Source organism: Larimichthys crocea, chromosome XI, assembly GCF_000972845.2.
Source record: "Larimichthys crocea isolate SSNF chromosome XI, L_crocea_2.0, whole genome shotgun sequence".
Classification (NCBI taxonomy): domain Eukaryota; kingdom Metazoa; phylum Chordata; class Actinopteri; family Sciaenidae; genus Larimichthys; species Larimichthys crocea.
In genome coordinates, this window is record NC_040021.1 from 14,719,664 (window position 1) to 14,731,663 (window position 12,000).

The following is a 12,000-nucleotide window of genomic DNA, read 5'->3' on the forward strand; positions in this document are numbered from 1 at the left end:
TGCCTCGTCCTCAGCGTCCTATACCTTCCTCGATGAAGCTTTACTCAGTCATCTGTTTACGTCAGAGGCTTTCAGCTTCAGCTTATGGATGTAAATTTGTCCATTAAATGCATGTAATCTGTTTGTACAACATGTCCCTTTTGCTCTTATGAGGAGATTTATGATTATTTTTTTCCCTGCTAATGGTCTGTTCTTACAAGGACAGGAGTGCTTTGTTGGCTGAATGTCCACTGTCAGCATAATCCAGGGTTGTAAGATCCTGAAGCTAAATGGATGGAAGAAACACAGAGACATTTGTTTTCTGTAAAGCATGCATGATTTTGTTTAAATCTGTAATCAGCTTTATGTCTGTATGTGTGTGCAACATATGTAGAGATTTGTGTTTCCTCAAATGATAATATCTTAAGTATTATTTTTTTGGCTCACGTAACTACAGCCATATGGTGGAGACACTGCGCAAATCCTAGCAACACTGAAATGTCATTTAGTTTAATATTTCACTGCTGTTTTCATTCATACCAGGCTAAAGTCTTTCAAATCAGTTAATTCTACATAAATTGAGTTATTACTGGGTGAGATTATGTACAGATTATGACACAAATCAGATACGTTTAATAATTTTAGAGCACGATTCCTTATTGTGGAATCTTTAAAGGGGTTTTCTTGGCCTGCAGGGTTTGCCCTCTCAAAATGCTGACTAAGAGAAATCAAACAGCATTTAATGGATTTAAAAGGGACTTAAGAAAAGATAGGAATACACACATTACACCCTGTGGCCTTCATTAGTTCACACTGTATTTGCATGATCTCACATGCCTCACAGAAAAGCTGTAAATGTATAAAAATGTTATCTCGTATAAAAAATGTTTGGCAGGGTGTCATGAGAAAATTAAAAACACGCATGCAGTGTGCCATGGTTGTTCCACGAAAATAGCATCAACAGACGGCGAAAGCAGCTATTATTATTGGAGAAGCACTCAGGAGGTCCAGTTAGTAAGCACTTTCTTGAGCAATTTTCATCATAAACTTGGAGAAGAGCCAAACAAAGCTTGTAATAAACATGCTCACACTCCCACTTAATTGTGTTCACAAGAACATCAAACTCTTTATGTGCACCTGACAAAATCTGGCACAGTCAGCTGCAGACTCGACGTTTATTAAACAATGTTGAATGTTTACTTTATTATCAAGAATAACTTCAGTATAATTTGTCCTGTTCGATGACACTATGGGACATGCAATGACCTCTTCAAATATAAAAATGTATAATATTGATATGAAACTGACAATAATTAACACCTAGGCACACATACATCATCTAATTTAATTACCTGGTATGTAAAATCTAAGGTGACTTACTTAAAGGTATATTACTAAAAATATAAGGCATTGTTAAGATTAAACCACTAGTTCTTAGGCATGTGGCCCCTCTTCACCTTTCACAGTTTATCAGCAGTACCACCAAAGAGACATTTCCCCTCTAAAATACTTGTGATTGTTTCATTCAGATAAATGCTTGAGGCACGAAGAGGTAAAATTATATTTGACAAAAAAAAAAAAGACAAGATTAGAGTTTAGAAAAACAAGTACAAACCTCTTCTTTCCAATCCCAATAATCATCTCACGACCCAGCAGATTTGTCTTGTGATCCATCAGAGAGTGCAGGATCAAACTGTGTATTAAAACTATGGACCAGCTGCAACAGTGAAAACCCTGCTTATGCACTGCAACAGTATAATAACAATGTAATACACATATCAGACTATTTTTCACTCAGGACACTAAGATTACATTTTACATATAATATTTCATTCTACTTTTTAAAGAGGAATTGATGTTGTACATTTACAGGATATAAATACATCTTCCACCACCGCTAAGCAGCTCCAGAAACATTTTCTCTTGACGCTCTGTCTGCATGTGTGCTTTTTTTTAAAAACAATTTCCAAAAGTGAAAACCGTGTTTTTACATTAGTTCTCTTTGAGTATGTGCTGCCTTATAATGTTTCTGGACTTTATCAAATGATAGACAACTCAGTTTACTAGCTGTAGCAGTGTAAGCAGCCTTCATGTTGAATCAGGTTCTGATATTATACAAAAAATGCCCTCTGGTCAGTGAGGTGCATTTTCTGTTTAAGATACACCAGGTTCCCTTCTGTCCTCTGTTAAAGTTGGCTCTGCATTAACACAATATAAAGAGGAGCTGTACATGAAAACCTTTTCATGAACACGAGTTCGCTGAACACCAAAGTTAACCCCCAGTTGGATCAATTAAAAGAACATTTAGTGTCGCATTAAAACATCAAATGGCAACATTTAGCGTGTATCTCATAGAATTGAGTTTAATCTCATCAAATTGTGTGTAATCCATGAGATGAAATCACTCTAAACATTGCACGGCTTAACACAGATAGAGAGGGTCATGAAGGGTTAAGGCTGTGCACTTTCACCATTTACCATATTCCTCAACCGCCTGTCTGACAGGAGTACAGAAACACTATTGTTTCATTCATTCAAATGAGATTCCATGACTGTTGTTGTTGCAGATGAATTATGTATGTGTTGATATGTGATAGACATCGTCTCTCTGGGAATGTAGGACACATACTTATGCATAACAATAGTCTTCGGTTATATTCTCACCAGCAAATTGGCCGTTTATCTCCCGTGTTCTCTGATTCATGAAGGAAACTATATCCAGTTCATCTTGTGCTTTTATTTCATGCAGCTGCTGTCGAGGAATCAGGTCCATATCCCGCTTGACCACATGGCAGTTACTGATGCCACAGCATACTTTCACTAATTCTCTCTTCTTAAAAAAACAAAGTCACATGCCTGTCAGTGACATTGTGCAGCTGATAATAGCATTAGCCCATTTAAATGAATTCTGATAGGCTTGCTTAAATCATGAATTGTTCATCATGAACGTTTTATGTCATGCTTCAGACAATAACTGACATACTGGCAAAAAAAACTACCACCTATGTGCTGACTACAGAGTGAGCTGTAAAAACAAGATGTATCTGTTTTTTTTATAAACCTTATACAAAGATAATTATGAAATATTTTCACATTTCAGAGATCAGTATCCAGACATGTCCAGCCAATTTAACCGTTAAAATATGTAGTCTGTTCTTAATATTAATATTACTACTAATATTATCTACTATTAGTAGTAGTAATGTGTATTATACCATGAGATGTAGTACATAAAGAGATGCAGTTAATATATATTTCACAGTATGGTATTGCCAAACACAATTATTCATTGACAGCCTCTGTTTATTCCTGCATACTTTTTTTTTTAACCTTATGTTTGTACTTTATTCACATCAGTGAGAAACTGTTGTAACAGTCACATAAAATAATGAATTAAATAAGGAATATAGAATGAAAAATAATGAGTTATAAATAACAGTGTAGTAAAGTATCACTGGGCCGCTGTGGAGCCGGATCGAGGCGCCCCTCCTGCGTCGGTCGGACCTCCTCTCCTCCGCCGGCGGGGGAAACCTGTAAATCCCCGGCCGCGGTGAAGTGGTGCCGCTTGGGGAAAGCCCTGCCTCAGGGCGACGGTCTACAAAATGTGCGGTCGCTTCGGCCAAGAAGAGGTTTCCGAGGCTCTTTTTTATTGTTTAACATCCTCGAAAGCGATGAGAGGATTAATGAAGAGCGTCTGCCGGACCCATATGTCCCCTTTAGTGCCGCTTGTGCTTAATTAAAACCGAATGGATAGTCGGAGGGGGGGCCTGGTCCTCCTGCTGCAGGAAGACTGACTGACTGACTGACTGACTTACTGCTCTCTGCTGACATTTTGGACTGAACCTGTTGAAACTCTGACTCTAGGAATCAAGAGAAAATATTTAGAGGACTACATGCAAATGAGACAGAAATATATAGATCATTTTATTTATGCGGCAGTTTAAATAAAATGTAAGAGCTCCAATCTTTATGGACACATTTGACTTGAACCACTGGATGGGAATGAAGGATTTCCCCCCCGTAAAATAAATTAGGACTATTATTAGTCAGGTTTTATTAATTATTTCATTTTTTCATATGATTTATTGTGTTTTCCTCGTTTGCCCATCAGGTTTCCAGCTGTTTTTCTTTTATTATTTGTCCTTATCAATTTTGTCCTTATTCAGCTCGTGATTTTTAGGTTTAAGACAGTTTAAGCGCGATCTGACTACTACTCCAAATCCTTTGCATCACGTTTACAGATTAACCAGAGAAAAACACATTATATACACAAATCTAATAGATTAAACGTTTTAATGTCTAATTCAGCTCATCCAGACAGCAGCCAGATGCGCGTGGCTCTGTAACCGTGTGCGTCATTCTGCGCTAATTGGAGGTCAAACTGGCAACAAAGCACTTGAACGGCAGCAAAAAGTCACTGTGAGCAGCCTGTGACGTCTCCTCACATCCTAATTAGACCGATAGCACGAGCCTTCTTCTTCTTCTATTAGTTCTTCTTTAATCCATGCACGAGCCCCTGAGTGTGTGTGTGTGTGTGTGTGTGTGTGTGTGTGTGTGTGTGTGTGTGTGTGTGTGTGTGTTTAAAAGAGGCTGCAAAGTGGCTTTATGCGCACACAGATCCATATGCGCAATACACGGCTAATCACAATCCCTGCAACAGATGCCTGGATAATTTGATTTTGATCGAGATTATTGTCATCATCCATGGAACCAGAAACAAAAGTATGAAACATCATTTAAAGCTGAATTTAAATGTTTTTTTTTATTTATTTAGATGATCTATTGTGATAGTTTCAGCTTCAGATTGATGGAAACAAAGTATTTTACCACTTACTGATGTTCTTTGTTTTAAAACTTTACCTTCTTTACCCACCTTTATATGCATCACAAATCGAGTTATTGTTTAAATGATTAACGTCCACCTCCCTGGCTGCTGTTTCATGTTTATAACCCCGTCTTTAAACTCATGTTTGCTCCTGGACTCTTGAGCTCATTTGGCATTTCTGCGTGTGAACTGACCGGTGGTGCTGCCCTGAAGCAGAGAGCAGCCGTCAATAAAAATGTTGGATTATCCTCTTTATGAGGCTGGGATTAACATAGCTCTGCCATAATTCACATTCCTCCCAGCCTGGACAGAAATCATGGACTTTAGTGATGTGGGCAAAGAAATCTAGCAGGAAGGAAGTGGAAGGAGTTTACTGACACTTTTTAATGGAAGATGTGGGTTCTCGTGTTTGTTGACATGTTGTGTGGTGATACAAACAGATGATTTAGATGGATTGACACATGCAGCCACAGTGTTGGATCAGGTCAAGTGGTCTTTATTGTTATTTAGTGTGTTTGTGGCCTTCTCACCGCACTTTTTACAAAAAAAAGGACCTTTACTCGCTGCTGGCTTGATTTTATTTTTTATTTTTTTTACCCTGCAATCCCTATTTCATTCAACTAATATGTCCTTATAATAATAATTTAACACTGGAAACATGGAAATAAATCTATCAAATCCACAGCTGGGTTTGTGGTGTGAAGAAAAATTGCATACAGGCAGTACAAAGAATCACAATTTAAAAAGAAATCTAACACAGGGAGGGAATAATTCAAAAACATATAAGGGACATTTATGAGCACACGCAAACGGACTGATTGTCTCTTATAACTAGTCTTAAACATATTTCTCATAAATTAATAGTGCATCCAGGTTCATGTCAGAGCTACTCACTCTCTCTCTCTCTCTCACACACACACACACTCTCTATAACACACACACTCATGCACAACGCTTTGATCAAAGGGGCCCTTCAGCGTGCCAACAAAATAAAAAAAAAAAAGACAAGAGAGGGGAGTCTTTAAGGAGCTTAGAAGAAAACCTGACCTATTCCTCAAACTCAACCAAGTTAGGCTTGGATCTTTCGCTCTTTTGATCCTTTTTTTTCTCCTTTTGGTCAACACATTTGTTCCGTGTCCTTGATCAAAGTTGGGGAGAAGTCAGTGTGAATGTTCAATAAATTAACCCAACAAGTGAGACAACCGGCTGGCAGTCCTTGTTCTGCTCTGCCCGAGGTAGAAGTTGGGGGCTGCAGTCGTGGAAAAAGAAAAAAAGCCGCACTTTGCAGCTCCCAACCTTGGGTTTTAATTTGCCTGTATAGTCTGCAAGTTTGTCACATTTGTCCCTTTTTTTATTTCTCTCCTCTCACAACACTTGAAATTTCCACGCTGCCTGGTCTTTGTAATCCAAACAGTCCGCGTTGAAATTGAGCTTCCATGAGGAGGCTGTTTGGTCCTTATAGTCCAGGCAGTCTGCAGCAGCGCCGCTGAAGCCCAGTCCCGCCGCCGCCGGCCCGTACGCCGAAGAGGAGAGGGAAGACGCTGGGCTCAGGTGGCTGGACACCCCGTTGCTGCCCATGGGGCTCATGGCGGAGCCCGCGGCGGATAGCTGGTGGTGCATAGGCGAAAGGTAAGAGCCGCAGTCCATCCCGGGGAAGTAGGACGAGGAGCCCGTGTAGCCCTGGTTGTAGCCTGACGCCTGGGTGTAGGTCATGGGATAGGAACGCTGCATGCAGGAGGAGGAGGTAGACAGCGGGTCGGAGAGCGGGGAGATGGAGGCCGGGCTCCAGATAGACACCGGCGCCGCGCTGCTGCTCACAGGCGGGAGTGAGGTGGTGGAGGGCGGCGTGAACTGGCCGCTGGCTCCGCTCTCTGAGCTCGCCTCTCTGACCGGAGAGCCTTTCTTCTTCACCGGCTTGTTGACAGCCTTGTTCTGGACCCCACTTTGGGTTTGCTGGGCCTGTTGTCGATGTTTGGCTCGGCGGTTTTTGAACCATACCTGAAAGAAAAATGGAAAAATGGTTTTAATTTTATAGCTATAGCTATAAAGACAACTTGGGGTATGGAAAATGAATACTTTGTATCTGCTTCCAGGATATAACATGCAGTATAAACTCAGAAAAACACTAGACTGAAAAAATAGTTAATTAAATATGCTGTTAAGGTTTTTTAAACTCCATCGGGCCTATCTTCATTAATCATACTACTAACATACTATTAATTTATGATTATGGCCTATATAAACTTTATTCTGAGAATAAAAAAGGTTCATCACAAACAGTTTTCAGGCGCTCCATGAATGGGACACTTTTCCCTGGAGTGGAGTGTAAAACTTGTACAGTGTTCGTGTTGAGAGACTCACCTGCACTCGAGATTCAGGCAGGTTGATCTTTAAGGCCACCTCCTCTCTCATGAAGATATCAGGATACCGAGTCTTTCCGAACAGGTTCTCCAGCACGTCGAGCTGGGCCCGAGTGAAGGTCGTCCTCTCTCTTCTCTGTTTGCGAGGGGTACCTGTGAAGAAAAGGGGTGAGAAACAGTTGTTATTTAATTAATATGAGAAACCACATGACGCAGCGTTATAAATATATAACTTCTGTAACTTAATTATATGCAAATATAATCTCTATAGAATATAAATATCGGCGTGTAAGGTTCTTTAAAGGCCTTGGTTTTGGCTGAAATACAAATGGTCATCATCCAGCCGTTACTCCAAATATCAAAATAAGTTGATTGTTGTAAATAATTCTCATTTTTTCGTTATTTAATACACATAAACTACCCCAAAAAAACCTGAAATATATTACCATGGTATCCCACTGAGGGATGCAGCAGGTCCACTCCTGAGGTAGATAAGCTCAGTCCGTTCACCGTGTACGGCGGCTGCTTCAAATAGGACATCATGCTGGCTGCCGGACTTAGAGGGCACCAAAAAAAGAAGAAGAAGTAGGAAAAAATAGGGCAAAGAAAATAGTTTTAATCCTCTTGAGTCTCCGTTTGGTGTTCCACCTGAAGCAGGACACAAAAACAGGAAAGGTTTGCTCAGAATCGTCTGTGTCCGTCCGATTTTTTACGCGCAGCCTTTTACGCACGGCGGCGAGCTTCAAGAAGTGGGCGTCCGCGGACTTGCAGGGCTCTTAAAAGGCGAGTGGAGACCCCCAGCTGTCCCTGCTGGACTGAGGATGCTCTGTCTGGCTGACAGGCGTTTACGCCATCACCCCACACCACACACACACACACACACACACACACACACACACACTAACTGCTACTATAACCCCGCCCCTTATCACCCCCCTCTTCTCCAAACACACTCCTCTCCTAGTACCACCAAAACAAAACATTGTCGTTAAAATGCGCACACTCGCTGGGCCCCAACCGGGGTCTCAATTAGCATATACCCACAGGTTAGGCGAAGCTAAATAGACAGCTGATTGGGGGGCCATTTGCAGAAACAAAGCCCACTGTTGACCGATAAGTAATGCTGATAACAAAAGACTTTAGGGAACAAACAATGAAGCCAATACTGCAAACTGCGCGCTCATTAAAACACAACTCAGCATCTTCATTTCTAGATCTCGGGCCTATTGTTGGTTTCCACTAAAAACCCTTGTACATTCAAATGTAACGAAATTAAAATACGAAGGACAACTTTAACAGATAATTAGAAACATGGAGGCATTCCTCACATATTATTGACACTCCTCCGGGTGACTCCCTCCTCCTTTCCTAATGAATTGCTCCCGGTAATTAGATTTGGAAGGTGAGACTATCGAAAAGTGTTGATTAGAGAGGAGCACTTAATCTTAATCTAAACAAACAAGGAGATGGGGCCCTTAAAAATTTGTCTCCACGTATTGTGGAGACAAGAAAAAAGTTTTTCATATGAACTCTTTAATGTGAGAGCACTTTATCTAAACGAGGTCTGTTAACACCTCGTTCAAATGAATTCGACAATTAATTATTAAAACTTTTATAAAGATGAAAAAAATGTATCATCAATAACATTTACAAGGATTGAATTAATAACATGATGTTTTTATTGTTATTAATATATTTTAGTCACAGCATGAATTTAATTTGTGACACAAATGTTCATTTTTTTAATAGTAACATTAGAAAATTAAATAATTATAAGGTCAATATCGATTAATTTGAACATTAAATACGCAATCTAGTAGCTAGGAAATGTAATAAAATATTAAATCTATCTATCTGTATTATTTTTTTCCTCTGGGGTTTAGGCCTTATAGTTGGGGAGAAAAGCCATTGAACGCATCGATTGAATACAAAATGTTTAACAGGCCTTAATAATGTCTTTCTTTTTTAGTAATAGCTAATTATTGCTGCTAACAATAGTAATTAGTCTACACACCATATGCTGCTGTCTGATGCCTCTCCTAACGTTTCCACTGACACCTACCTGTAGAATAAAGTTCTCAGGACCGCAGGGTGCTCCTCTCTCTAACCGGGCCACTCAGTTTTTATACAGCCAATAACGGCCACTCCTATACTCAATCTGTCACTTTTTGCACCCCAGGCTTACCGGTTTGCTCCACCACGTCCGTTCAATAATAATAACCCTGCCCAGTCATTAATTATTATTGGCTACAAGAGATTTTTTTTTTTTTTTTTTTATTTCTGTGAGAAATTAACGAGATAATCCGGACGGCACGCGCTGGCCTGATTACAGGACGCCAGCCACGACTCCGCATTCAGGCCTCCTTAATTTTCTGCGTCACGAAAATAAAACAAAGACTCGCATTGTATTTATCAGACCAGCTGACTGCCAGACAACCAACCACCCCCACCACCTTATCATCAACCCCCAAAACCCAGCACAACATACCTCACTTTCTCAAACCGACACATGCACGCTGGAGCTCCAAAAATATTATTATTAATATAATTATTATTATTCGTATTATTATTATTATTCGTATTATTATTATTATTATCATTTGTGTGAACATTTTTCCTTAATATACCCTTTTCACTGCAGCCATTTTGACATGAAATAGTAAACACAGGTGTTACTAATGATATTAATTAAGGTCTCGTTCCATTCAGGTCAAACAGAGTCAGGGTGCTGCTGCACTAAATGGGACGGAACCTTAATTAGCGTCATTGGAAACACCTGTGTTGACCATGTCAAAATGGCTGCTGTAAAAAAAAAGGTCTGTTTTTTAAGTATTTATATATATAAATATTGTTTAATATACGTGTTTCTATGGTTAGAATCCAGCGATAAATTGGTGGGTGTTATATAAATTTGCACGATTAATATTGAGCTTTATTTTTCTAAAATAACACCAGAAAATAACCCTCGTTATCAGAGCAATTTGATTTATTTTTCTTTTTTAATATGAATTTAATACGGCGTATGATTTCAGATAAAAACCTGCTGTCATCCTCCTCAACTTGACTCGAGCAGGGTTTTACCCTCCCTCCTCTACATGCCTCAATACATCCAGAGTCTCTAGTCAAACATCCAACCAGTTGGAGTGTATTATCTAAAGTTGTGGACCCGCACCATGGTCCTGCTATTAATCGGTTGAGTGCCCCTTTGCTCCGAGCCTGCAGCCCACAGAGCCGAGAGAGAGAGAGAGAGAGAGAGAGAGAGAGAGAGAGAGAGAGGAGAAAAGTTTTAAAGCACGCCTACCCAATTATCAACCCCGTGGGCTATCTGCATCTCCACCGCACGCAGCTCCTGCAGGCTTTCACCGTCGATTAGAATAATATAAAAAAAAAATCTCATTTACAGGAAAAATAGTGCACATACAGAAAAGTGAAATAAATCACTTACTTCAGGTATTTTCTTAACGCCTCTCTCAGCAGTGCAGAGTGCTTCTATCAAGCCGCTTTGATTAGTTTCCTCCTTGGTAAGCTTGTTGGATGCGGATAATACTAAGACATGCTCAGTATTTATGGAGAGAGAGAGAGAGACTGCGAGGAAATTTAGCAGCCAATGGAAATGAGAGAAAATATGATGTGAAAGGATGCAGCAGCTGGGGTAAAATGGCACTAACTATGCTGTGCTGAATTTTATTATCATTCATTTTAAACATATCATAGTCAAAAGCCTTCTCAGCAGCGTCTACAGTTTATTTTCAGGTGCCAATATATAGGTGTCAATCAGAGCCCTGCACCTGCAGATCATTTTGATATATAACTCATAATAACAAGGAGAAGATTAGAGCTGCAGCTCGCCAAGATTTAATTGTCAAAATGAGCTGAGCAAGCAAAAGCGAGGCAGTGTTTTGTAGTGAGAGGTGAAAATAACTTCTTGGGGATCTGTCACGCTTTGATTCTGTGTAACCCTGTAAAGGAGATTTAAGAAGAAAAAAAAAGATGGTGGCCCATGAAGCTGTACACCACCACCACCACTAACACCACTTGTGTATTTAAAAAAATACAAAAAAAATTAAAATATAAACAGCAGATCAAATTATCTGTTTTATTGAATTTTACAGCACTTGAGAATTTTTGTGTGGATTTTGTGGATGTCTGGGCTGGTCAGTTGAATTTTGGGGGATTAAATAAAATGCCTGTGATCTGTAGTGAATTCATTTGTAATATTTTAGCACAAATAAAACTGGTTTCATGTCACGTTGACAAAACTTTGGCCTCTGCAGCCTCTGAATGAAGCTTTTGATTGATGCAGCAGGTTAGAGAACTAATCATGAGTCTGCATGCCAGATGAACAGACTGTGAGGCTTCATCACTAAAATCAATACAGCCTTCTATGGACTCTATAGTATCAAATAAAATACAGTACTTATGGAATATATCCATAAAGCCAAGAAGGAACTAACATTTAGGAGGGGGGGATATGTTAATATTGTGATCTGATGTCGGTCATTATAGACTAAAAGAGTTTTTCCTGCAGGCCTGAGTGCAGTTTTTTCATTTCCCCTCAGCACTAAAACACTAAAACAAACCAGGCTTAAGTATCTGGTCCCCTTGTTGTCCCACAGCTATATTCTTGGCTCACGCAGAGTCCTTTCATCTTCAGCTCTGATATATAATTCATCGGAAAATATCTAATAGCCCTGGGGAGCGTTTCAGCTAAACGGGGCCGTGGTTGTAAAAAGGTGAAGTCGCTTGTTAATGTCTGTGGCAATATGCCCTCCCCCTGTCTCCGGGCCAATTGACGAAGTCACGGTTTCTCCTGCTGTTAGGGAGATGAATTGAAGG

At 39.9% G+C, this 12,000-nt stretch overlaps 1 protein-coding gene across 3 annotated transcripts; it reads right to left on the reverse strand.

The window, feature by feature from the left end:
- Positions 1–5,375: 5,375 nt before the first annotated feature.
- LOC104919818 (homeobox protein OTX2) lies at positions 5,376–10,699 on the reverse strand. 3 transcript variants are annotated; one of them, XM_019263240.2, is made up of 4 exons: positions 10,610–10,699; positions 7,611–7,812; positions 7,166–7,317; positions 5,376–6,802 (listed from the first exon to the last, which is right to left on the reverse strand). In XM_019263240.2, exons 2-4 carry the CDS (start codon positions 7,705–7,707, stop codon positions 6,170–6,172), a joined length of 882 nt encoding a protein of 293 aa, XP_019118785.1. In that variant the 5' UTR covers positions 7,708–7,812; positions 10,610–10,699; the 3' UTR covers positions 5,376–6,169. The 3 variants fall into 3 exon arrangements, with proteins under 3 accessions (XP_019118785.1, XP_019118786.1, XP_027139664.1); XM_019263241.2 differs by lacking the exon at positions 10,610–10,699 and adding an exon at positions 10,466–10,537; XM_027283863.1 differs by lacking the exon at positions 10,610–10,699 and having other exon boundaries at positions 7,611–8,031.
- Positions 10,700–12,000: the final 1,301 nt, after the last annotated feature.

Coding starts and splice junctions, on each gene's coding strand:
- LOC104919818 (XM_019263240.2), bottom strand. CDS start 7,707: ATGATGTCCTATTTGAAGCAGCCGCCGTACACGGTGAACGGACTGAGC. Junction 7,318..7,610: donor TCCCTCAGTGGGATACCATG/GTAATATATTTC, acceptor TTTTCTTCACAG/GTACCCCTCGCAAACAGAGA. Junction 6,803..7,165: donor TGCCTGAATCTCGAGTGCAG/GTGAGTCTCTCA, acceptor TTTTTCTTTCAG/GTATGGTTCAAAAACCGCCG.